The sequence below is a fragment of the Engraulis encrasicolus genome, chromosome 12 (assembly GCF_034702125.1).
Source record: "Engraulis encrasicolus isolate BLACKSEA-1 chromosome 12, IST_EnEncr_1.0, whole genome shotgun sequence".
In the NCBI taxonomy this organism is placed as follows: domain Eukaryota; kingdom Metazoa; phylum Chordata; class Actinopteri; order Clupeiformes; family Engraulidae; genus Engraulis; species Engraulis encrasicolus.
This window is the reverse complement of record NC_085868.1, coordinates 9410378-9436535: the sequence shown is the minus strand read 5'-3', so window position 1 is coordinate 9436535 and position 26158 is coordinate 9410378. Positions and strand designations below refer to the sequence as shown.

The 26158-nt window shown below is 39.3% G+C and overlaps 2 protein-coding genes across 2 annotated transcripts; both read right to left on the bottom strand.

Annotated features, from left to right (window-relative positions):
* Positions 1–384: 384 nt before the first annotated feature.
* On the bottom strand, positions 385–10184 carry cep97 (centrosomal protein 97). The gene is made up of 11 exons (XM_063212529.1): positions 10081–10184; positions 8354–8496; positions 7952–8110; positions 7488–7589; positions 7238–7351; positions 6766–6932; positions 6057–6221; positions 5609–5724; positions 2997–3624; positions 2466–2541; positions 385–1828 (listed from the first exon to the last, which is right to left on the bottom strand). The coding sequence occupies exons 1-11, from the start codon at positions 10130–10132 to the stop codon at positions 1721–1723; spliced, it is 1830 nt and encodes a 609-aa protein (XP_063068599.1). The 5' UTR covers positions 10133–10184; the 3' UTR covers positions 385–1720.
* Positions 10185–11732: 1548 nt separating this feature from the next.
* Positions 11733–25035, bottom strand: eed (embryonic ectoderm development). Its single transcript, XM_063211599.1, has 12 exons — positions 24848–25035; positions 23555–23704; positions 23241–23333; positions 22697–22762; positions 22183–22308; positions 21676–21757; positions 21384–21475; positions 20932–21065; positions 19930–20035; positions 18229–18387; positions 17920–17993; positions 11733–12023 (listed from the first exon to the last, which is right to left on the bottom strand). Exons 1-12 carry the CDS (start codon positions 24947–24949, stop codon positions 11897–11899), a joined length of 1311 nt encoding a protein of 436 aa, XP_063067669.1. The 5' UTR covers positions 24950–25035; the 3' UTR covers positions 11733–11896.
* Between the last annotated feature and the right edge of the window lie 1123 nt (positions 25036–26158).

Here is a 26158-nt window from a genome sequence, read left to right as displayed (position 1 = left end):
GGTTATATTACTGTTACTGCCCAAATTCTTATTGGGGCATCTTGAAGGTTTTTTTTTATTTATTTAATTTTTTTAATGTCATGTGGCATTTTGGAGTGTGTGTGTCTAAAAGGTATAAAAGCTATAAAGCTCTGTTCTCAATTGATGTGTAATTGCGGTTCATACATGATTGGTAAGGTCTCGTCCAGCTGAATGTGAGGGTAGTAATCACTACCCTATGACCTTCCTAGCAGACCGTATTGCCAGAAAACCAAATGGTAGGTGGAATTTACCCCATAACCTACAAGGAACCCTAATTCTAAGCAAAAAACAAAAAAACTAACCCAACACTGTATTGTGCAGAGATTTTAAGTACAAAGTACACATAATGCCATACCATACACATTCTATTCAGCATTGTCATTTATTCAGTGAGAATGTATAGTGTATTGTAGTCATGAAAATAAAGGGAACACATTGAATGAGAAGGTTTGGTAAAAACGTTTGGCTTGTGTATTTTACATGACTGATTTTGGCAAGAAGTCATTCAATCTAACAAGCAAGATATTGAAATGATAAAAGTCCAAAAAAAAGTTTTAGCCACTAAAATACTACAGCAAGGAGGGGTCATGAGGATTCAGATATATTGAAACAGACATGCTTGGATCATGATTGATGATGTAGAGCAGTTGAAGTTTATGGCATGTGTGTGTGCACTCTACTTAAGTGCTAATGTACTTTGACAGGAAAAAAACCTAACCCTACTTGGCATCTGCACTAATTGTTTTGGGGTGCATTTCTCAAAAGCGTAGTTGTTAGCAGTTAGCAACTTGGGTAGTTGACAGAGGGAAATTGCATGGCAACCAACAAAGTAGCTAACTTTAGAAACTATGGTTTCAAGAAATGCACCACTGCATATTTCCTGTGCACTTTTGATCTGCAAGTGCTGTAGGGTATGATTATGACCTCGATTGTAAGTCGCTGTGGTTAGAAAGCGTCTGCCAAATGCAATGTAATGTAAAAGTTTGACAAATGTAATATAGTATACTAATTACTATGAGGTATGGTGACTACTTGAGTACGGTAAGTGTTCTGGGTAAACGCCTAATAGTATACAGATAATTATAATACAATATTCCTTAATAAAATGGACACACTTTGAGAAAAAATATTTTACATTGAGTATAAATAAACAGTTCATAACATTCACATGTCCATAACGCAATCATTACTTTACAAAAAAAGGCAGCACCAAACAAAAATGGCAAATATAATGCAATGGCTAATGAACAAGTATCTAATACTCTCTGAAAGGGACCGTTTTAATTGAAATTAAAATATCCAACAAACAGGTCCTCTCCGTTTTGCTCAGAATTGCCGTGCTGCCTTTCTACATTCCCCATGCTGTATTTCAAATCTTCTGCATAAGTGGAAAACAGAACACAAAGTCACAGAGTTGCTTCATCACTGGTAATGTTCTGGTGGTAAGTCATAGACTGTGGAGGTTTATTCTTGCTGGTTGATGCATACAGCTTTTTATAGCCTTAACACAGGCTACTGAGGTTGAGTCTGATTAACTCCCTTGTAAACCATCCACAGTCCATAAAAATACCATAAAAATGGGCATGTCATCCCTTAGCAACTGTGCATGGCCAAACGCTGCTCTCATGGATTGGTATTGTCCTGGTGGTTGCCATAAGAGCATGGCTCCGCCGCCTTTGGCACACAAAAAAACAGTCTTTCAATGATTTTCAGAACCAGCAACAGGAGGACAGGGCCAGGAACTGGACACAGTAGAATCCTTCATCTTTTCTGTGACTGTATTCTGCCATGCGATCAGGGACTGGAGCTGGAAAGGAAGAATTACATTTAATGAAGGATGAATGAATGAATTCAATTTTAAAAAGGTACAATATTATGTTTATCATAAATGCATTTAATTTTAAGTGTTTTTTTATTTAAACATTTTACACAAAAAACATTTTTGATACAAAAATCTTTTCAAAAATACAAAAAAACACATTTCAACATAGCATCATGCCACTTCATTTGGATAACACGCCGATTTTAACCCTATATAGCGTGTGTGCACTACAATTTTGCATGTAAACTCTGTTAACGCCCTGGGAAAGGTTATGGTTAGGGGTGCATTTTGGTCAGGGAACAATTTCACCACTTCCCTTGCTTGTTTTGCCAAGTAAAGCTGCAGAAGCGGTTAGGAATGGTTTTGATCAGGGCACAGTTGAATTTTTTTTCGCGCTTAGCAACAGAAATTCACTGTAGTCGCACCTTGCACTTGCTAATGACTAAATGCTCTTTTTATCAGCCTCAATTTGCATAGCAAGTGCAAGGTGCAACCACAGTGAATTTCTGTTGGCTTTCTGAATATCCAAAGGAAACGTTCTGTAAATGTTTTCTCTTGGTTTGGTTCTTCTAAGGCATCCTAACACTTTCTGTGTTAGTAGGGAATGCTACATTGCACTCACCTGACTCCACAGACTCTTGACAGCCTCCTCCTGAACCATCCTCTGCAGCCTCTCTTGCTGTTGTTCTTTACGTACCCTTGCGCAGAAAACAGTCATGTATAATGTTTACTTAATGTGTTATAGATATGACATGTCAGTGCCATAACAGTGTCGTAACACAGTCATGGACGTGTCAAACATTATGTCCGTGTCATAAATATTTATGACAATTGTCATTAAGTGACATTTAGTTATGGTTATAGCCTTAAAAATATTTTATAAATACACGTCAGGTTATGAAAATGTAAATTGCAACACTTTTCTAACTATCCAACATACTGTATTTAGCAACCATTATTATTACTACTAATGATTTACGAACGGTTAGCTAATGATTAGCTTTGTTCAAATAAACCATTTATTAACCATTCATAGTGAAAGGTTATCATGACGTCCTACCAGCCTGCCAAATCTTTCAAATTCAAATAATCTTTATTGTCTAACATGTCGCCATGCATGTGTGTGTGTTTGTGTGCTTGTGTGAGTCTTTACCTCTGCAACTCTGAAGTCAAGTAGATGATGTGCTCCTGCATGCGATGCAAACGGACCTCTGCTTGCATCTCTTTGGCCTCAGCGTTGTGAAGCCGCGTCATGTGGCCCCGCCACCACGCTTGGATTTTCACTGCAGCCGATACCACAGAGCACTCCGCCACTCCATCCCTCTCTGCAATGGCGGCCGATTTTTCGTTTCCCGACCAACATTCATTTTCACTCGTAGTTTTTGTGTTAGTGTTCCACGACGGACACAAGCTTCCCTCCACTTCTGATCGCTTTTGTCCAAACATCGGAGATGGGTAACTTTGTGTGTGAGACAATATGGGCAAAGGTACAATGGGGTAGAACGTATTTCCACATTTTCCCCCTCCGGATGTCTTGCTGCTACTTTTCACAGGCTGGAATGGATGACGAGTGTGATGGTCTGTTTTGTCATCGTGCTCGTCGGTGTGCATGGAGGGGCATGTGGAGTAGGACGCCACTGGGAGGAAGAAGGACTCCGAAGAGAGTTGAGTGCCATGGAGCTTCTCCTCATCTGTCTGCACGTCGTCCGACGCCAAGTAAGAAGAATCTTTGTTGAGGACTAATGAAAGACTGGGAGAGAAGCGCTCCTGCAACATGTTTTCTGCAGACAAAAGTACAAGCAGAATAATAGACTTTATTGTCATGCAAGCATGAAATTTGTCTTTGGTCTCACAGTATGAAAACATAAATACAGCTCCAGGCCACTTTATTAGAATAGTGTGAAAAAGTTGATTTATTTCCATAATTCCATCAATAATGTTAAACTGTCATGTATTATAGATTCATGGCCCCGTTTTTTAACTATTCCAATCTTTCAATTGTTTGTTTTTACATATTTTGGCCTTCCAGCTCAAAAAACCCATGAATTGGTGAATTCGCAATCGCAACATTAGAATATTGTAATAAAATCGCAATTTTCTTCAGCAAAATTCAGGTCACATCAAATCAGTTGAAATTTGGCACTTTCTACATAACATGCAATGTTCAATACTGGGTTAGGACTCTCTCTGTCTTAATAACTGCCATGATGCATTTAACATTGAAGTCAATGGCAGAAACAGTACATTGGAGTTATGGAAGCCCAGATATCTTTGATGCTTTGCTGTCAGCTGTTCTTGTTTGTTGACCTGATGACCCACACTTCACTCTTCAATATACCCTGTAGATTTTCATGCCACGTTTTGGCGCTAATTCACCAGTTTAATTCCAAATCACTAGAAATGAAACCCCATTGAAAATGAATGGGGTTTTATTTCTGGTAAGTTAAAATTAAACTGGTGAGTAAACACCAAAACGTGGCATGGACATCTACAGGGTATATTGAAGAGTGAAGGGTGGGTCACCAGTTCAACAAACAAGAACAGCTGACAGCAAAGCATCAAGGATATATGGGCTTCCATAACTCCCATGTACTGTTTCTGCCATTGACTGCAATGTTAAACACATCATGGTATTTATTAAGACAGATAGAGTATCAAACAAGTATTGAACGTTGCATGATATGTAGATAGTACCAAATTTCAACTGATTTGATGTGACCTGAATTTTGCTGAAGAAAATTGTGATTTTATCACAATATTCTAATGATGCGAATTCCCCAATTCATGTTTTTTTTTTAGCTGGAAGCCCAAAATATGCAAAAATAAACAATTGAACGATTGGAATAGTTAAAAAACTGGACCATGAATCTATAATCCATAACAGTTTAACATTTTTGATGGAATTATGGAAATAAATCAACTTTTTCATGCTATTCTAATAAAGTGGCCTCGAGCTGTAGATATTCATTCCATTGCTCAAAAACACAAATACACATGTACAGTACATCATTGCATCCATCCATATACAAGTCAGGTACCAGATCAAGGCCCTTGGTTTTCACTACACCTGTCGAGCTTGTTGTCCATTGCTTGTTCTCCATAGAAATTGCATTTGATATAGTAAAAGTAAGTCTACAGGTTGTGCAGAATTGTTAACAAGTTTTCTGACTATATAGTCCATTCTATGCATATTTTCTCAACATCGACCTTTGTACAAACATGAAAACCTATTGGATTTCAGCATTCCAGGTCATGCACATTTGTATGAAAAGAGAGGGTGTGATCGAATGAGCCCAACACGCTACATCAGGTGTGTTTAATTATTAGGAAACTGAGTTTACCTCTAGGAAAATGGGCCACAAAGGAAATCTGACAAGCTCTGAAAAGTCTATTAACAATTTTGAAGTCTTCCAGAGGGATGTGGCTGTCTAGAAATTGCAAAGACACTGGTCTCGCAGTCACAGAACTATCAAACGCACTGTTGCAAAGCCATCAGTGTTCACAAGACATGTCTTTACAAAGTATTTGTCAAAGAATGAGAATAATTAGAGGTGAAGCTACCAGAAAAGTATTGCCCTGCAGTGCAGTTCTCTTTCTCCTTTGTTCTGTGTTTTCTATTTGCTATGGATTCTTTAAAAGGTTAACAGAGACAGGTTTTGAAGGAAACCGTTACCCCTATTACACTTGCAATAGGGTACTTTGAATTCAAGTTGTAAAAAGGATAAAAAGTGTTATTGGAACAAAAAGATTTTCTAATCCATTTACCTTCTTTGTGGAGATCCGTAGCCTGATATACTGAACTCCTCTCAGATAAATTGTTTATAATTTGCTGTCCTGTACCAGCAGGGAGGGATTCGGCAGGGCTACACACACCTGCACTCCTTTGTTTGGGAGAAGGGGAGAAACAAATGCAGAAATTGGTGAATAAGAAATGACTTGAAATATGCAATAGTAAAAAACATGGTGAGTTTCTGCAGAGGTGTGCTGAATGAAAATGATCTTAGTAACACCTCCTTTATCTTGTAACAGAGCCTTATGGTCCAATGTGTTCCGTTTAAGAGATAATGCTATGTCGAATTTGCAATATCCAACCTAATACCAACACTTCAAAAGCCTTTTTCTAAGTGTCAATGCTAGCATAGTTACTGCATTTTGCCTTTATATGATAGGAACTTGAATACTACTTCAAGTAGAGGATGACAAAACACAGTACCTTGGCTTGTGTAGAACTCTGCCTACATTGGCATTGTCTGTAAGCTGAAATACTGAATTGTCATCCAGAGGGCAGACCGAGGTCAGGTACTTCATCAGGGCCTCATGCTGTCCTGGGTGAAAGCTACGGCTTTTACCTTGACTACGCATCCATTCTGCCTGCAGTCTGTGTCAGAAAACAAACAAGGAATAAATTAATAGAGCTCAGCCAAGATGTTGTTCTGTGACATTTATTGAGACTGTTGGCTAGCTACTCGGGCTGAGAGGGAAGGGAGGCAAGTTTATTTTTGTAGTGCATTTCATACAAAGTATGCAACTCAATGCTTTACAAAATAAATCAGGTTTGAGTTGCTGCATGCCATGCATAGATTGTTATGCTCCCCCTGATGAAAGCCACAGCAGGCTACTGCAATCTTTTCATGTCCAAAAATATTACATTATGCAGTAGTTTTCTTTTTTGTCCTACCTAAAACAGAGACGACTGATATGAACCATATTCTTTGTCCAAATGATTGCATTTAGGGATAAACCAGGCTGTACAACATTTTTGTTTTTGTTTGTAAGGGGATGTACCTCATACAATTTCCACAAGTAAAACAATGTGTTGCACAACCCAACGTTATCAACAGTGACCTTCGGGAGACTCAGGACATTTTATTTTGAGGCTATCAATAGAAACAAATGATAATATTAAAACATTTGAGACTTACTGTTCCTCTTTGGACACCGCACATCCATCCAGCACCTTCACAGTTTGGCACCAGCTCAGCACATACGGCCTGCAGTCACAGCCTGGTGCGCTCGACGGGGTCATTACACACGGGTTACCCATGATTGACAGGTGTTCCAGGTTGCAGAGAGAAGCTAGGTATGAGACCTGATGAGGCAGCAAGAAAAGGAACAGATGTACTACAGTAAGTGATGTTCTATTCAAAACAATGTCGTGAACACACATCAACAAGGCTTTCTGACTCCTGAATTTTATGCTATTTTAGTCCAACTGTGGACCCAAAGTAAAGACGGTTTTATGATGAGGAGATGGGGCAATATTATTAATATAATACATGTGCTATATAAATAAACAATGAGACAATTTGAATGACAAAAGTATACATCAACAGACCCAAAAGTTTTCCTAGCCCATAATTCTACAGTTCATAAATGTTTCGTAAATGTACATACCTCATTGAGGTCTCTGATCTCATTTTCAGCCAAAGTCACTATCGTTAAGGTTTGTGGAAAGTACACTGGAACAGTTCGCAGAGATGTGATTGTGTTTCCATGGAGATGTAATGCCTAGGAGACAAAATAAATAGGATCATATTGGTTTACATGTACTTCTCAAGGTAAAAGTTACATTGAAACCTTGAGAACTTGGGCCACACTGTAAAAAAAAAAAACATGCTCAGATACATCATCATACAATGCTTACCTTTAGATTAGAAAGTTTAGTGATATCGCCAATGGCAGATATGTTGTTATCTGACAGGTCCAGATACTGCAGTGCAACACAGTAGTTCAGCTCATCCATCACCTAAAGAACACACACCAAAGCAACAACAAGGTATGAATTCGCTAAGGTAAAATATACAATTAAGGACAATATTATTAGTCACCCTCCTGAAATCAGACATCTCCCTTGATTTCTCAGTGAGAATGACCATAATTAACAAGTTTCAGTTATCATGACACAAATTCATTGTGGAGATAATGTCCAATACGTTGAATTTGTATTTCTTCTTTTTTAACTGAGTTTAAACAAAAAGGGGCAAAAATTACATTATTTTCCCCTGGATCATTAATTGTCAATACTGTATCCTTTCGGAGTTCAATTAAGATTGCCTTGATTGACTAGGTGCATCCCCAATATGCATCATAAAATCCACTTTGATTTACCTTCAAGTTATTACCAGCCAGGTTTAGCCATTCCAGGTGCACCAAGTCCTTTAGTCCTTCGATGTAGCCAATGCTGTTGTTGGGAAGGTTCAGCCATCGTAGCTCTTTCAGCTTTGACACTCCCATCATCCGCACCAGTCGATTACTTGCCACTGACAGCTTGAAAGTAAAGAGATTGTTTTTAATGTCAATGTTTGTCAATTAGTGATGGACAAAGTTTTCCTTTTTGATCATCAGGAGAACTACTGGCTGATAATCAATCATAAACATGTTTATATAAAAATTAAACAATTATTTTGGCTACATATTTGTATGTTCACACATTGAACGCTGGGAATTCACGTTTTTACACCACACACGTTTCATTTTATGTACACAATTACCACAAGCATGTACTTGTACCTGCTTAATTTCTGTGCCTTCATCTAGATTTTCCAGCTTTATTATATTGTTATTGTCTAAGATGAGCGTATGAGCGTCCATACAGGAAAGTACATTTGGATCCAATTTACTTCTGCCTTGTCCTGACAGGTCGACCACCAAGCCTAAAAGGGAAGACAAACGCATATTACTGCCAGAAAATATGTACACGTAAGATCAGAGGGTTGCTGGTTTGAATCCCACCCTTACCTCTCCCTACACCGCCATCCATGGCTGAAGTGCCCTTGAGCAAGGCACCTAAGCCCACATTGCTCCAGGGACTGTTAGCCAGGCTATGCCCTGTGACACATCACCTTCAGCGTTGCACTAGTCAGGCCAGGAGCGATACAAATTTTGTTTCTGAGCTTCTGAGAAATCGGGAACTCCACCCACTTTGTCGGGAAGCAATAAGCTTACATTTTGAGCAGCTCCAACAGCCCTGGGTAAGGGCGTGTTCAATGCAGTGACACAGTTTCAGCGGAGACGTTTCATTGGGACTAAGAAAATGTTTGGTTTAAACCTAGACACAGCCTTTTCTGGCTTTGACCAGAGGCAAACCGAGGGAGGCCATTTGGGAAACATTATTCGATAAATTCTAGGTCAGACCAACATCTCGGTACGATATCTGAAAGTCAATGATAATCAGGCAAAGGAAATGTAACCACTACCCTGTTCATAACTAAGTCACTTTGGATAAAAGCATCACCTAAGTGTAATGTAATGTAATGAAGGTGCAGTTTGTCCATTTTGTTAATGAAAGACCTGCCGTTGGTGAGGAAAATGCAAGAGAAGAGTGATTCAAAAGAGGAGAGTAGCCTAATTTCCTGTTGTGTCGTGTATCAGTTGAGAGTAGCCAACTTATTTGAGAATACCTTTTGGCAGTAGATATAGGTCCATGGAGAGCAGGACAAACAGATTGGAGAACATATACCAAGCGGCCATTACTGAACTTATGCTTTGAAGCATAGTTACATACAACAGCATAAATGTGTATGAATATGGCTGTGATAGGCCTACTTGGGTGGGTGACATTTGTGAAGCACTGTGGATGTGTGTGGCCTTTTCTAACCTTTTACAATATTTTATTGATTCAATAAACAAAAAATGCTGACATGACAAATAAAATATATTATTTTCTAATTAGCCGCACAGCATTTTGGAATTCTTGTCTGAGCGCAGCGGAATGTTAATAAACATGAGAAATCCATTTATTATTGCCCTTCCAGTGCACATCGCATCCCTTCACACACCATCTCGCACTGAAATCTGGTCGCCGCAAGCATTAAGGGCATTTCAATCACGCATGAAACGAATAGCATTTATATCTAGATGATTGCCTATAATCATATAGGCCTAAAGTAAACCATCAAATAGTGTATACACCATCCATGATGATGAACCCTGTCAAACTGAAATGAGCATCAACAACTATCAACACTAGGTTCCCATGGAGAGAACTGTACATTGTCAAGCTTGTCAGAATCCAGATATCTATTTTTCTTTTTCTTTTTTAAAAAAGATCCCCCTGTCGACATTTCAATAACGTCGACCACGTATAGAGAAGGCACATTTTGAAATGAGTAGTGTTGCAGATCTATATTGTCACAACAGCAATGAGTGGAGGTGGCTGTGGTTTTAATTTGCGTAGGCCTACTACTAACGCATGCACAAGAAAGGAAAATGATACATAGGAATTACATTCTACTTACTATTTGTATTACATGAGTTTAAATTGTGTGTAAGAGGTTGTTCTGTCCCCATATTGGCATTCGGGCAGGTACTGCATAAAATAAAAAATAAACATTAAGCGAATCTTCCGGTGTTTTACAGCACTTCCTGACACATTTTTGTATTCAAAATAAAAGCTTCGAATGCCTAGGCGCGTGTGTTTCATAGATTCCTCCGCACAGGTCGACCAATTTCCCCCGTTTTTGGTTTAAACTCACTGAAACAATAGAAATATCAGAATCCAACTAATCGAGCATTATCTCCACATTGCTCCCAGCTAACAGAAACTTGTTAATCCTTCTCATTGAGAAATCAGGACAGATGTCTAATTTCAGAACAATTCTTGTATTCATAACATAAACTATGATTGGTATTTGTAGGCTACTGTAGGCGAAATCCATCAAATATGTAAACATTAAAAAGAGCAACAAAGTAATAGATATTGATTTATTGTAATGTAGCCCTCGTTTGTTTTCATTTCATTGATTGTCTATTTTTCACTATAGGCCTATGCTTTGCAATTCCTGGGATCTTTCGAAAAAATAGAAAAAAATAGAAAAAATGATCAACTTAGAAAAGCTTTTCCACAGAACTTAGGCCTACCGTAAATTGAGGAAGCAGCATAGAGGTGGTGGCCAGGGCCGGATTATTCATTAGGGCAAGCAGCACATTGCCCAAAGGCACCAAGCATTTTCGACCAGTGAGGGGGCACACCAAGATACAAATAATATTGTTTATAAAGGGGGTGAGGTATTGTGCCTGGGGACACCACATTGGCTTAATATAGTCCTGGTGGTGGTGGAGCATTAGACTACAGCAGAGAAACCTAATATTTGAGAAGGCTCACTCGTGAAGTTGCACGGGATCGCAGACAGTGCTTAATTTGAGGGGCAGCAAGGGGGAGCTAGCTCCGGAACCTCAGACGAGAGCTCCGGAACCTTGGATGGAACCTCATGGAAATACATCACAGATCCTCCAGAACCTCCCTCTTGACAAATTAAGCACTGATCGCAGACTAGCTGCAGTACAACCGAGACGAGTGGAGAAAAAAAATGCCTGAATACACACTTTTTTCGTTGTATGATTTTCACCTTGAGATATCAATATTAAAATCAAAACTAGTTCTAAAAATAACTCATTTGAGTATTTTTGTTGGATTTGTTTGCGCCTCTAGATTATTATTATATCAGCAGCCAAATCCATATCCAATAAGCAGAATGCTAGCCAGTACAGGCCGAATTCTTCTGCCCTGGTGGAAAAACGAAACACTCAAAGAACTTGACAATACCTCCGCTTATGTAATACCTTCATGGTATGTGATGCTCTTAAATAGAAATTTGCCTTTTAAAACAGTTGTCGACTAGAAATTGTAGATATCAAACATGTTTGATGTCATATGACATATAATCGCATATTGAGCCTTTAAACATGGGATTTCAAGCAGCCTTTGTCTTAACTTTTAAAAAATAATAAATACTTCTACCTTTTTTCAAACTCCTTCAGTCGCTGCTTTCTGCACACACTCAAAACCCATTTAACAACAACACAGTGATAATAGAGAACCCCAAAAATGATTATTAATGCATTTTCATGCAGTAGCACCCCTAATTAAAAGAGATCTTAAAGTAGGAAATACTGAAAACATGATGGATTTATTGAATAAAGTACATTTCCAAATAGAATAAAAACATTTTTTGTAACTACGGTTCATGACATAAATGCATGAGAATGCAGGCAAGTGGGGTTTGCATGTCTGAATACAGGGGAATGATGACAAGATGAGAAACATTTGGAGGATTATCGCTGTCTGTCCCATCGCCAAATTGAAGCGTCGTCACAAACTGCGATGAGGATGCTGCTGTCCCGGCTGAAGCTTGTTTGCCGAATAGCTGAGGTGCACTTGGGCAAGGTCAGAGTTGTACACCTAAAGAGGGAAGGGGGAAAACAACAATCTTAAATAGCAGATTGGGCCATGTTTCAAACACAACTGAAGAGGTTTGCTGCAAAATGATGTCTATCCTGTCCTGTCCTGTCCTGTCCTGTCCTGCACTTTGATGTCAGTCTGTAAATGTCAGCGCTTCACTTTTTCCACATTTTATTACGTTACAGCCTTATTCCAAATTGTATTCAATTAATCTCTGTCCTCAAAATGAAACATAAATACCTCATTATGACCATGTGAAAAAAAGAGTTAGAGAGTTTTTGAAAATGTATTAAAATAAAAAAAAACAAAGAAAACATATTTACCTAAGTATTCACAGCCTTTGCTTAGTACTTTGTAGAACCACCTTTGGCAGCAACTACATTCATTTTTTCATTTCGAAATGAAAAGGGATTAAAAGTGAGGCCATCGGTGTGTGTTTGAACAAGGGGTGGGCAAACATAAAAATCTTTAATCACATTAACTCAATGACTTTCTGTGATTAATCGTGATTAATCGCATAGCGCATGAAACCCCCAAAAAATAATAATAAATAATAAATTAAATAAATATTAAATGAAATAAAAATATTTTATAAATTAATAAAATAATATAATTAATAATAATTTGTGTATGCACTGTGTAGATAACCTATGGAGGCCTAATATAATATTCCACAATGGAAATGTAGGCTATTTGCCAACCTATCAGTCTAAATTATACAGTAGGCTATATGCCTATCCAATGTAGGCCTACAAATGAAACAAATGATTGCATACAATATTACACTTGGGCTATTGAAGATTGTAGGCTACTGAAACTGATACAGTATATTAGAAATTCAAATTAGGATGGTCTACATGGGCCTACAAGAAGAAAAAAATTGTCACTTAAAAAAACTGTGAGATATGTCCCGCCTTCTCTCTGTCGCTATTATCTAAGGCGTTTCAGCGACTAGAAACTAGGGGCGGAATTCTCCCACCCGCTTAAGTCAAAAAAAGCGCTTAACAGCGCCTCCGCGGTTACTCAAGTCTGTGATTAAGCAGGGTTTACGCGCGATTTTACCAGTTGCGCACTTTGGGTGGGGCCAGGCCAAAATCAGGGAGTTTCGCATGTAAATGAATCCTAAGCGTATTCTCCCGTGCACTTAAGCGCGTTTGCCTTTACGCGCATCAAAGGGCTGTAGTAAGGTCAAGCGCCACTATGAGGTAAAATGTAATATTGCATTTGATGCTCGCTTGGCTCGCATTTCGAACATGTTACACGGTAGGCCCTATGCTTTGTTGATGTTCCTAACCGTCAGCGTGAGTTCAAATCGAAATTCATAAACATCCTACATTAATTGTGACAAAATATGACCAGCTGCCCAGAGCATGTTCTCATATCGGTGAACTTACAAACAAAAGCAGCTAATTAATTAATCAGTATGAGGATCATCATGTTGTCTCCATGGACGGTAACCAAAACCAAAAACACCTCGTTGCACCATGCACAAGTAGGCTAAATTGACAAGGCACGTCAGACTAGACCGCTATTCCAGTCATCCTAACAGCCACCCAAAGTATGCCTTTTCAAAACAACCTTCACCATTTTCGGGGTGATAATGTTGTAGCCACGACGTTAAGTAAAGGTTTTTTATTGCAACTCCTCCACTTTTGTGATTTATTGGAACTCGTGCATATGTGCATGTAACCTATTAAACTTTCTGAACTGATGCCCGACATACAAAACCGCCACATACTGAGGTAGGCTACAGGTTGTTCTATCTGTTTTTGTAAGGCAGAAAATATTTCCTGAATGTCATTACAGCTAAACGTAAAAATGTAGGCCTACATATCAGATCATGTCTTTGGCTTTTCGCTTCTGGTCTCTTTTACACCCCATCAGCTGCGCGTTTAAGTCCTGGCTTGGCATTGCATGCCCATGTCCAATTAATTCCCATGTCTGCGACAGAATAATAAAGTCTCCGTTTTTTCATTACGATCGATTTCCTTGTTCATTCTTCAGCATGCATGTAGCCTAAGTGTAATGTGCTGACGGACAGCTGAGATCTACATATTTCTAATGATATTAATGTCACGTTGCTGTACAGAGAAGCGGAGAAGCACTTTTAAAAGTAAGCAAATACAATGTGTTGTTTTAACTGTGGGAATTATCAGCATTTTAAATCAGGTTTTGATTTCCGGACTTGACTAGGCAACACACCAAACTCCATTTTTAACCAAACGTTTCATCATGTTTATTATTTCAATCAACCTGTTGCGCACCAAAACGCTCAGCTGAGTTCCCGCCAAAGGTACACATTGCGTTTCCATCTCGTTATCTCACCTCGACTACTCGCCTTGCCTTGTGCTTGTGAAAATGAGCTGAGGTTAGATTTTGATATGCTTTTGCACGAGGACTTTTGGCACGTGGTTCTAAATTCAAAGTTAAAGTTCAGTTTTGGATCTCAATGGACTGCCGAGGTTTTCACATGGTTGATCTGAAAATCCATGCTCCGTGGTTTCTTTGAAACCACAACTGATGAAGTCGGGGAAGACTCATCCCCCCATTTAGCATATATCACGCCCATGTTGGGCTACGCGCTGTTTTTCAGAGTTAAGCACGAGGGGTGTGGTAATATTTCAGAGGGGAAAATACGCGCAGGATCATAGCGCGTAAAAGGTGCGTGCGTAAAACCGACGTAAGTGGAGACGGGAGAATTCCGCCCTAATTGACTGTCTGTTGGCATTGACAGCATTTACAACTTTCAAAACAATAACGTTGACATGACTAACACTATCTTAAATGCTGACGAAGTTGTCGATGCACGCGCGGCGCCATGTAGATACCAAAACGTTGCGTGAGGAATGTAATATCTCTGTCCGCTTTTTGATCAGGGCTTTAGTTATCAGTTATGCACACTAAGTCTGCGTGGTGTTATTTAGGGTTTCTGCACATTTTGGATCACCAAATATAAGACTTTTTAAGACAAATATAAGACCTCTGATGATAAAATATAAGACCACAGCTCGGGGTGAGGCATTGCAATATTGCTAATGTTATTAGTTTGCATTGCTATAATGAAATGTAGGCCTAGTACATAATTATATATAATAAACAATATTATATGACTACTGTGCTTTTATAGTGTAGCCTAGGGTAAACACTGATCTGTAGGCCTACAGACACCATGCATGCATATGGTCAGTTAACTGACAACTGGCATTTAATTGAGGGTCCTACGCATGTTTTGACGGCCTATGGAAAAATCAGATGAATGTTCATCAAATGCCTTTAAATGTACACATTAAACATGGCTCAACAATTCATAATTTCTGATGGATAAATAGTTGAATGCACTTTGTTATAAGGAGAGAGGACACCTGGTGTCAAAAGGGTTAAATGTATGATTACTCTGAGTGCCGTTCCTCTCCAGCTCGCTTTATCAGAGACGGGTAGCAGAAGCAAGCGTTCTACTTTGAGCTTAGCCTGTCTGTAGTTTGTTGTTCTCTAGATGGGCGCAAGAAACAGCGCACAACTTGGAAGCGATTTCCAGCATGTCCATAACAAGCATTTAGCGCGTTTACCGTTGCCCATCTGGTTACCGATTTGGACATTACGCACCTCGCCAGATCATTGGCGTCGTACATATTCTGTTACTCATCCGATTTCGTATTGCCTCGCGCTCACTTCCTCATGCTGCCATCATGTTAACGAAATCATTTTGCATTTGACAGAGGCATATAGGCACAATAGCCTGTCACGTATCTAGAGGCGATTTTGAAAGTGTAGGCTATTGTATGAAGGAACAATTATTTTCGAATACGGTCATAATGGACTTTATGAAATGAACCCTTTACATTTAGCAAACGCTTCTACCCAAACGCGAGGGCATGGCTAACATGCTTAAGATAGACATAATTTAAAACTTACACTCAACGACTGATTAGGCTATGCGTCCTCCTGACACAGTTAACATCAAGCTTCATATTCCGACGTTGCTTTGGATAGCAGCTAACCGTTTTATTTCTTGTCCTCAAGCCACATTACACTGAACGTGCATCTATCTACCCATCTCGATTCACGTTCATATTTTTTCGACCACTTTTTCGACTGTTTCTACTAGAACATGCAAGTAGGCTAGACGCTGCGCCCACAGGTCTGCGGCTGCCCCCCACTGTGTGGCCAGCGGGCTGCGCTGCGCCACAAACAAAGATCAATTTCATCTACTTTTCCGCATCTTGATAAGGGACGTTTGCCAGTTAAATAAGGTTTATAGCGTCATAAAATAGACCTTTCTCTTACACTCAAGCTACCCAGATGAAATATAAGACCTCCCACGTAAATATAATACCACACTTCCAAAAAATGGCGAAATATAATGCTTTATAAGACCTTAAAAAACAAATATTAAAAGTAAGACTTTATAAGACTTTTTAAGGATCCGCGGAGACCCTGTTATTGACAGCTGATAGACGGCCAGCATAACAGTAGACTACCCTTTCATGCTGACCGTACAATAGACTAACCTTGCGAGCTGTAAAGGCAAGCCACATGCTGCTCGAGAGTTGCGCAAGGAGGACTGTAGAACTGTGTACCGAAAATGTCCATTCAGAAGTTGACATCCTTCTGTAGGCTATGCCTGTTTTGTTTTGCCTACTTTTAGACATTCTTCTTCTCTGTCAGCAGTCATTGGAAGCAGCAACAGAAGCAATAAAAGCCACGAACGACGGTCATGAAAGGAAAAAAAAAACCTGCTGCGTTATAGCGTTAACAAAATTGTTGGCCGATATTGACCTCAATAGTTAACGCACCGTTAACACGTTAACGTTGCCCAGCCCTAGTTTCAACCTTTCTTTACATTGAAATTTTACATTTTGGTCTGCACCTGGCTAAAAAAGATCGGTGTAAGTTTTGAATGAAGTCCTATGGAGAGTATCATGATCTGCTTCTGTAGTCACAGTGCATATTGACATGCATGCTTCTTTAGGTGTAATTCAGATTTCCAATGTTGACGTCATTCATACATCCCCAAACCATGTCAGTCCCACTACCATGCTAGACTAGCCAGATGATGCACTTTTTTGTACAATTCACTTGTTTACCACCACACATGCTTAACACCATCTAAAGCAAATTTGTATATCTTGATCTCATAAGACCACACGACATGGTTCCAGTGATCCATATCCTTGGTCTGTTCATCTCTCTTGAGAGCAAGATAAACACATTTTCTTTAAATGGCGCCAAGGATGTGTGTTGGTAAACGAGTGAGTTTTACAGAAAAAGTGCATCATCTGGGTAGTCGACCATGGTTGTGGGACTGACATCGTTTGGGGATGTATGAATGCCGTCAACAATGGAAATCTGAATTACACCTAAAGAAGCATGCATGTCAACATGCACTGTGACTACAGATGCAGATTATGATACTCTCCATAGGATTTCATTTAAAACTCACACCCATCTCTTTTAGCCAGGTGTAGACTCAAAATGTAAAATTTCAATGTAAAGAAAGGTTGAAACACACACCGATGACCTCCCTTTTAATTTCGAAATGACAAAATGAATGTAGTTGCTGCCAAAGGTGGTTCTACAACATATTAAGCAAAGGCTGTGAATACTTATGTAAAAATGATTTCTTTGTTTTTTTGAAAATTTAATACATTTTCAAAAACTCTCAAGAACGCTTTTTTTCACATGGTCATAATGGGGTATTTATGTTACATTTTGAGGACAGAGATTAATTGAATTCAAGGCTGTAACGTAATAAAATGCGGAAAAAGTGAAGCGCAGTGAATACTTTCTGGATGCACTGTATGTAATAGTGTAACGTGTATTATGTTACAATACATGCATGCATATATTACAATACAATATAATGTAACACGTGCATGTATTGGTTGGGAAGTCTTACTTTGCTTTGTGAGGGTCCTCGACCTCCAGGTCCCAGACGTAAAGTTTGCCCACTTGGTTTCCCAGAGCAAGCATCTTCATAGAGCACAAAGAAAAAAGAAAAGAAGTTTGTCACAGTATTCCGCAACGTGTTTCTTGGTGAAAGCTGCTTTTGCTCCTTTCATGCCTTTAATAAAACAACTACTAATTTAGTTTGCAAGCTGGAAAAAAGTGTTTACTCTTACCAAGTCATGCAAGAATTTCAGATGCAATGCAAGGTTTCATTTGCAACTGAACAATCATGTCAAAGCATCCAATAAAAGCTTTATACCTTTTGCCAGAAATCCATTGAGAAACGCATGTACCAGATGTCACACTGGCCGTAATCAAAGCGCCCGAGGATAGTGACGTTGGATTCGTTGGGTTTGATGTGGTCGATGTCATCTTCCATCTTGCCAGGTTTCCAGCAGACGATGGCATTCTCACACGACTGAAAATCAAGTGCAGAAATAAGTGACTTTATCAATGAACCGTAGGGTAGCATTTTCAATTCATTTCAGGTTATTCAATAGCCTGGCAAGTCAGACTGATACATGCATGTATAGTGGCTTGAAATGAGTGGTTTTATGGCGTCAATCCAAACTTTTAAAATCCATGTATGCACCACAAATCCACCACAACTCCCCTCGTTCACTTCCATTCAATTTTTTGCAATTTAATGCCCCATGGTCAGGAAGTAGAAGGCATGACTTAAGTGCCCCATACAGTATATACAAAAAATGTTGCAATTTCTGAATAGCCTAAATATGCAGTATCTGTATCAGCAATACTTGGTATCGGCAAATAATACTGCAACGATTGTACTCATATTCGTAGTAGCTTTCAAAAAAGTGATATCTCTGCATCCCTAAAAATAAAGCACCTAGACATGCTGACTAGTTTTACAAACATTTGTGAAAGAATGGGCCACTTTCAGGAGCTCTGTGAACTCCATTGTGGAACGGTCATAGAATGCTACCTGTGCAACAACTCCAGTCACGAAATTTCATCGCTCCTCAGTATTCCACATTCAACTGTTGGCTTTATTATAAGAAAATGAAAGAGTTTGAGGACAGCAAGTCAGACAAGAAGTGGTAGGCCACGTAAAATGACAGAGAGGGGTCAGTGGATGTTGAGGCACATAGTGCAAAGAGGTGGTCGACTTTGTGCACAGGCTATTGCCACAGAACTCCAAACTTTGTGACCTTTATACATCAGACTAAGTGCAGATAAAGTAGTGTAAAGCACCACTGGACTGTAGAGCAGTGGAGACCTGTTCTCTGGTGTGATGAAATCACACCTTTTCATCTGGAAATCTGACGGATTAGTCTGGGTTTGGAGGTTTGGCCGAATGTGGAATTTGTTGGAGGAGGAATTATGGTGTGGCCTTGTTTTCCAGGAGTTGGGCTTGGCCCCTTGCTTGCTTGGAACTTTGAATGCTTCAGGACATCAAAACATTTTGGGCAATTCAATGCTCGCAACCTTGTGGCTACAGTTTGGAGCAAGCAATATTTTCATCCAACATGACTTGCACCAGTACAGGACCATAAAGACATGGATGACAGAGTCTAGTATTGATGAACTTGACTGGCCTGCAGAGTCCTAACGTGAACTCAGAAGAACACCTTTTTAATAAATTAAAGCGGAGACTGAGAGCCAGGCCTTCTTGACCAGAATGAGTCTGTGACCTCACCAATGCACCAATTTCCTATAAACACACCACTCAAGGATGAGGATTGGCCTTCGCAGACTACCGGTAGTTGAAATTGTAATAGTAGCAAAGGTGGACCGATGTCATATTGAACCCTATGGGTTAGAAATGGGATGACCGTTTAGTTCACATGTGAGTCATGGCAGATTAGCAAATACCTTTGGTAATACAATACTTAATTATCAAAAGTATTCCCTCACCTACCTTGACTCACATATTGAATAATTGAATTTCTTTGAAAACTGAAAAGCTTAAAAAGAAACTGAGCACAAAATATCTTACCTTAGAGAGGATCAAGTCCCCTAACCATCGAACACAATCTACATAGTTCCTGTGGATGTCACGCGTTGAGAAGTCTGGAAAGTGGATCTTCTGTGACACAAAAGGTCTGGATTGGAAAACAAAGAATGATATACACACACTCAATCAGTATGCAATGCAGTTTTCCAGTTAATTCAAACTAACGCTGCAGTTTTTAAGCTCCCATTCATGAAGATTTTGTGCACTTTGTGATGAAAGCATGACATTTCTACCATAGTGTGTACGGTACATACCTTACCATGACTGTTATTTTAAGATGTGGAGGTAAGTGGGATGTGACCTCTGCTGACATTGAGGTCACAGGTCATGTGATACAGTTAACTATTACAATTCAATATCAACATGAATACAATGAGGCAGTAATGAGCATTTGATCCCTTACTGATATTGTTGGTTTGCATTCTAACAGAGACATAATATCAAAAAGAAAATACAGAAAATAACTTTAAAGTACTATTTTTTCATTGGGGAAATAAGTAGCCTATTTGACCCCTCTAGCCAAAGAAAACTAAGTACTTCAGCCAAATCTGTTCATATATTTTAGGCTTTCCCCAATAAAACTGAGATTTTCATGATCTGACAATGAGTCACTTGGTCTAACACAGCCAGTCACCAGTGATGGATGTAATCTGTGGCAGGGTTTTTCACTTCTACTTTTACTTTTGATACCACTGTTCCACATGGCCAGCCATGTTAGACCAACTGACCCATTATCTGATCAATAAAATCTTGTTTTATTGGCAAATGACTTAGTGTTCAATTAAGATTGGGTGTTTTTACTTGAAAATAAGTTTGTTGAGATGCATGCTCATCATGATACACATAAAAAAATTAGGGGACTCTTCTGGACACAGCCATTCCACCAAATCTAAATCCTTCCTTTTCAATAAAGAAATTGCATTCAGAATTTTATATAATGTTTCTTGACTTTAATGGACCTGAGAACTGTAGTTGCATGCGTACCTGTTGGTCTTGCTTGGGTTGTATTCATAAGAGCCTTTAATGGCTTTCTGCATCCTTTCGGAGTTGATTCTCCACAGCTTCAGAGAATGGTCCATTCCACACGACATGATCTTCTCGCCCAGCAGATCAAAGTCCTGCAGATGGCAAAGTGATGCATTTTGTACTGAGTAACGTAATTGTGGACACAGACTGTGCATGATCACCCTGCATCCCTGGAGGATATCTTGCACAACTGTTTTTTTTCTTAAATTAAGACTGACTAGATTTTTAATTTGAAACTAATAAAACAAGCTTGCTATGTGTAAGATGCATACACAAAAATCGCTACTAGTTACTTACTCAGCAAGAGAAGTCAATAGCATGCTTCTGTGTTCCAGCAAAGCCAGTAACTAGTAGTGACATGTAGTGAATGTACGTAGCTTAAGATTTCACTTATTGCAGTGTGGACTTACGGCACTCAGCACCTCGTCCCTGTGGCCTTCCACTCCACCAAAGATGGCCACCAGCGTGTCTGTCTGGATGTTCCACAGCCGAAGAGCATGATCTATTTGAATATAAGATTTTCATATGTATTCATTTATTTATTGATATTACATACCACCATTTTAGATTGTGTTGAATTTGAAAAAAAAAGGTCTGACCAATATTCACAAAACTTGTTACAAGATACTTCTTTCTGGATGACAGCAAGGTCCCTAGCCAAAGATCAACCTCAACCAGCCACCTTCAGTTGACAGTACATACCTTTGCTAACGGACAGTAGAAGATTGGGGTCTCTCGGATGAAACTTCAGCTCGTTGATGGCATTACCATGACCAACGTAGTGCTGTAATCAACAGAGTTTCCAGATTTACAATGTAATCAGTTAATGCAGACAAAAAAACCTATACCCAAATGTATATTAAAATATTGCATTTTAACATGATATCTGATGAGCAACAAAGACAAAACGTGGTTTAAAAGAAAGTGCTCCCATTTGTTGTTACTGTGGCACAAAATCAAAAAGTCACCATAAATAGCAGTTCAATGAGAAAACGAAACAAATGAAAAAATATCATCAGTTTATCTACGGGCCACACTGAGTGAGAGTGCGGGCCGCATGTGGTACCCGCACCTCCAGCACCCGCTATGCACCCACAACTGCACTATTTAGAAAAACTGTTTCCAAACTCCCCCACCTGCGGGTCATTGGGTGACCCGCGCAACACTACTAGAACGGTTACAAAAATCATTACCGATGCTGTTCCCTACCTTGATGCACTGCATGGTGATGTGGTTAATAACTCTGATGATGCCTCGCGATCCGGCCACCGCCAGCAGAGGGTGACTGGTGCTGTTGTCAAACGTCCAGGCACACGTGTAGAAGTTCTCATCTGCCTTTCACAAGTTTGTCAAGGGACGGTTCATCTTTTCATGAATATATGCACTAAGTAATAAACTGATGTTACTGGTCTGACCAAAGTATAGCAAGTTTTGCTGACAAAGATGTCCAGTATTTCAACTAAAAAAAGGGAAGATAATTTAATAGTTTCTTCCATGCAATTAAAGATGTGACCAAACTCATAGATTTGTTCTCTCTATTTGGTTTCTCTATTTGGATCACTTTTTAATGTCTTTTTTCTTTTTTTCTATTCATTGACTCAGAGGGCCTGTACAAGAGAACTTCAAAAAGTCACATCTCTCAAATATCCAAAACAAATTCTGCAATGTGAATTGTACAAAACACTTTATGTCACTACTTGTACAGTACATTCGAAAAAGATACATCTGCATCCACATATGACTGCAGAAGGCGGATCTCTCCTTGAGAATGGCATTCGTAGAGGGTCACCTGTAGATAATTAAATCCAATTTCAATTTATTATAGTGTGGATCACCATAGCATTGGTCTCAGCACACTTTACAAATTCCTGATTAGTACATACAATACGGATAAAAAGATGAGATAAAAGTACACCTAAATTACATAAACAGAAAATCCAAGTTACATCAAAAACGTATACAATTTCTAAATGGAAATAAAAACTACAATGAAAGGATGAAACAGTGAACTAAATAATAAAGTCTATACTACAAGCTAATCAGTAATATATTACAGGTGAATAGCTGAACTATCCTGAGAACCTGAATATTTTCAGCCTGGCCTTAAAAATGTCCACAGAACCAGCATCTCAAACATAGGTAAATAGGGCTTAAATAGGAGCTTGCTTAAATAGGCAGGAGCTAGATTGTATAAGCATGCCATATTGACTATTTCACATTTATGTTTTCAAACAGTATTTTACAGCAGAGGTAAAAATGCCACTTACTCTATTGCTACCAACAGTAGCAAACACGAGAGGGTCACCCTCTTTACTGTGCCAGTTGAATTGGACCCCAAACAGAGGTTGACCATGGTCCTCCTGTTTAAAAGAAAAAAGAAAAAAGAAAAGAAAGGGGGGGGTCTGTAAAAACATTGCACTTTGTACTTGACTACACTTGGGCACAACCCGTTCATTCACATGGACACAAGAGCACAATTCACGAATGAGTTTCTTCATGAATATCACCAACGTCAATTAATTAAGTTTTTTATAGCAAGGCATTGGGGGTCATCATTTTGAAGAGTAAAAGACACACTTACCCTCAGGCTGTTGACACACTTGAAGGAGTATTTGCACTTTTTGGATTTCCACTTGCCCTTGCCCCAGCTCTTCCTGCCAGGAGCATTAGCTGTGTTTGTGGGTGTGTCTGGACGCTCAATGAGTCCACTCTCAACACTGACAGCATCATCCTGAAAAACACAGACAGGTCATTTATAGATTAAATTGTGTTGGTTAAACCATTTATGACTAAAACACCAGGAAGACACATGTAGCTGCTATAAAGATAATAAAATGGAGGACTGCAGAGTTTTTGTCAACAAGAAAACAGGACATTGATGCTTCGTTTATTATATGCAAGAACCATCAAGAAATCTCCAAGTTGCTGAAAATGTTGGGAGTCAAAAGTTTGCAGTCTAACTTAGCATTCAAAGTCTGCATGTAATAACTTACTCATCTCGTGCGAATCAGGCATTACTAGTGACTTGCTCAACTTGTTCCACCTCTGTATTATATTTTTAATTGATGGTGGGTTAAATAGACCGGGAAAAGATTTTTGCACAGGCACATTACATTGCTGAACAAGTAGTATAGCTAAACAAAATAAATGATTACATAAATTGAATAACTACAGCAAACCAAAACAAACAACAAATAAGGTAAACAATATTCCCATTAGTTGAGAACCGCATTATTCTAATCTGTAAGCATTCCTGCTATTGTTATTATGCATCAGAGTGGGTCTCTGCCTCAAAAACCTTTACTGTTTTGAATTATGTTTCCTGCAGTACTTGAATGGTTTTAGGGATGCATGGAGTTGTGAGAGGGGGTGTGCCAAATACTGTCAATTACTGCAGTGCTGAACTGCACCATGCACTAGTTTATGTGTGATGACAACTTTAAGGGAAAACTGCAAATCTGAATAAATCTGCAATATCCCGTTAAGATTTCAAATGTCAAAATAGCTTGCCATTGCTGGCAGTCTGAAAAGTCCAGAATGTCTGAAAGTCCATCACCACCAGGCCATCCTGCGTCTTAGCCGATGTAGGCTATTGTATGTTTGGAAAATGTACATCATAATAAAGCGTATGGGACATAGGCATGCGCTCTTAAATCTTAAACCCAAGTCCACATATCACTACTGACACTCGATAATAAAGATTATAGGACAACAGCGATCGATTCTGAAGCAGAACACACAAATGGCAATACGTGGTAGAGACGAGAGACAACGCACATCTTGCTCACAACTTTTGGAATTGGTACAACTCACATGCTCTACTGCCCACCCAGTATGCTAAATATAATGTATGTTGGTGTCACACTTCACTTACATTTTCGTCGCCTGAAAGGTCAGGGTTGCTATTCTCGTCGCTACTTAATTTTTGCTTTTTGGTCGGCATCTCGTTTCCCGCCTCTAAGTAGCCCTCTGACATCTTTCTTTTCCTCCTCTCAGGGCTTCGCAGCAGCACTGTTCAGTGGGCGACAAAAGAAAAGCATCGTGAATGTAGAGGAAGTAGAACGTCCAAACCGGATATGGAATCATTGCACACACAAAAATCAAAACAAAAGTCGCGATTGTCAGACATTTCCAGTTTGAGTTCATCATGACTCATTCTTTTGTTTCGATAAACTTCTTGGTTTATCTTTTGAACGTTATTACATAGCGGGACATCTAGAGTATGAAATATAATTCCACAGGATTTTGTGTTGCTATTTTTTTCTGTTTAATAAAATTTTGTTTTATTGCTTTATGACTGCACACACACACACGCACACACACACACACACACACACACACACACACACACACACACACACACACACACACACACACACACACACACACACACACACACACACTACTAATAAAACATAATTATATAAAACATGATTATATAATTTACTAACTTGGTGTCATGTTATGGGTTATTGGTGATGCTAAATTCATACAATAGCCTACAAATATGCAGTTACATTGTGATCAGAAGTTGTTCTGTTCAAATGTATATAAGATATAGGCCTATGAGAGCATCCATTCCTTGTAAAATCCATCTTTTTTTTAAATTTCAGGAAGAACTGCAGCAGTTTGAAAGGTATGACTTTATGACAATGTAATTGGCACACCAGGTATAAGTGTTAGGTAGCTTTGGAAATAGACAACACATTAACACGTCCACACCTCACGAGGGGTGTCGACTAACTTCTGGGTCTTAAGGCCTATAAGGTCATGGATCAGATTATTGTTTCAGAGAGAGGGACTTGGGGAACAGGTGAGGGCGCTGGATGCACCTGCCCGCATGCTGGGTCCTGTTTGGCCAGCCTTTGAGGCTTGTATGGTCCACCAAGGTGTTCACAGGCATTGGGATATACTTGGCCTGCTATGGACCTGTACTTGAGACTTGTGGTATTTTATGTATTTCTCTGGGTTTCCCCAACCCTGTGAACTTCGGAGGAGAGCCAGTTTCAGAAAGAGCTCAGGACTGGGCTGACCATCAAATGAAGACATGTGTTTGCACTGGTCGAGGGTCCTAGAAGGTATGTTGGTTTGCCCCTGTACACCTTGCATCTGTACAGTAGAGTCGTATGTGCTTACCATCACATCACATGGTGAGGAAAGCTGGGTCTGTTGTTGGCACAGAACT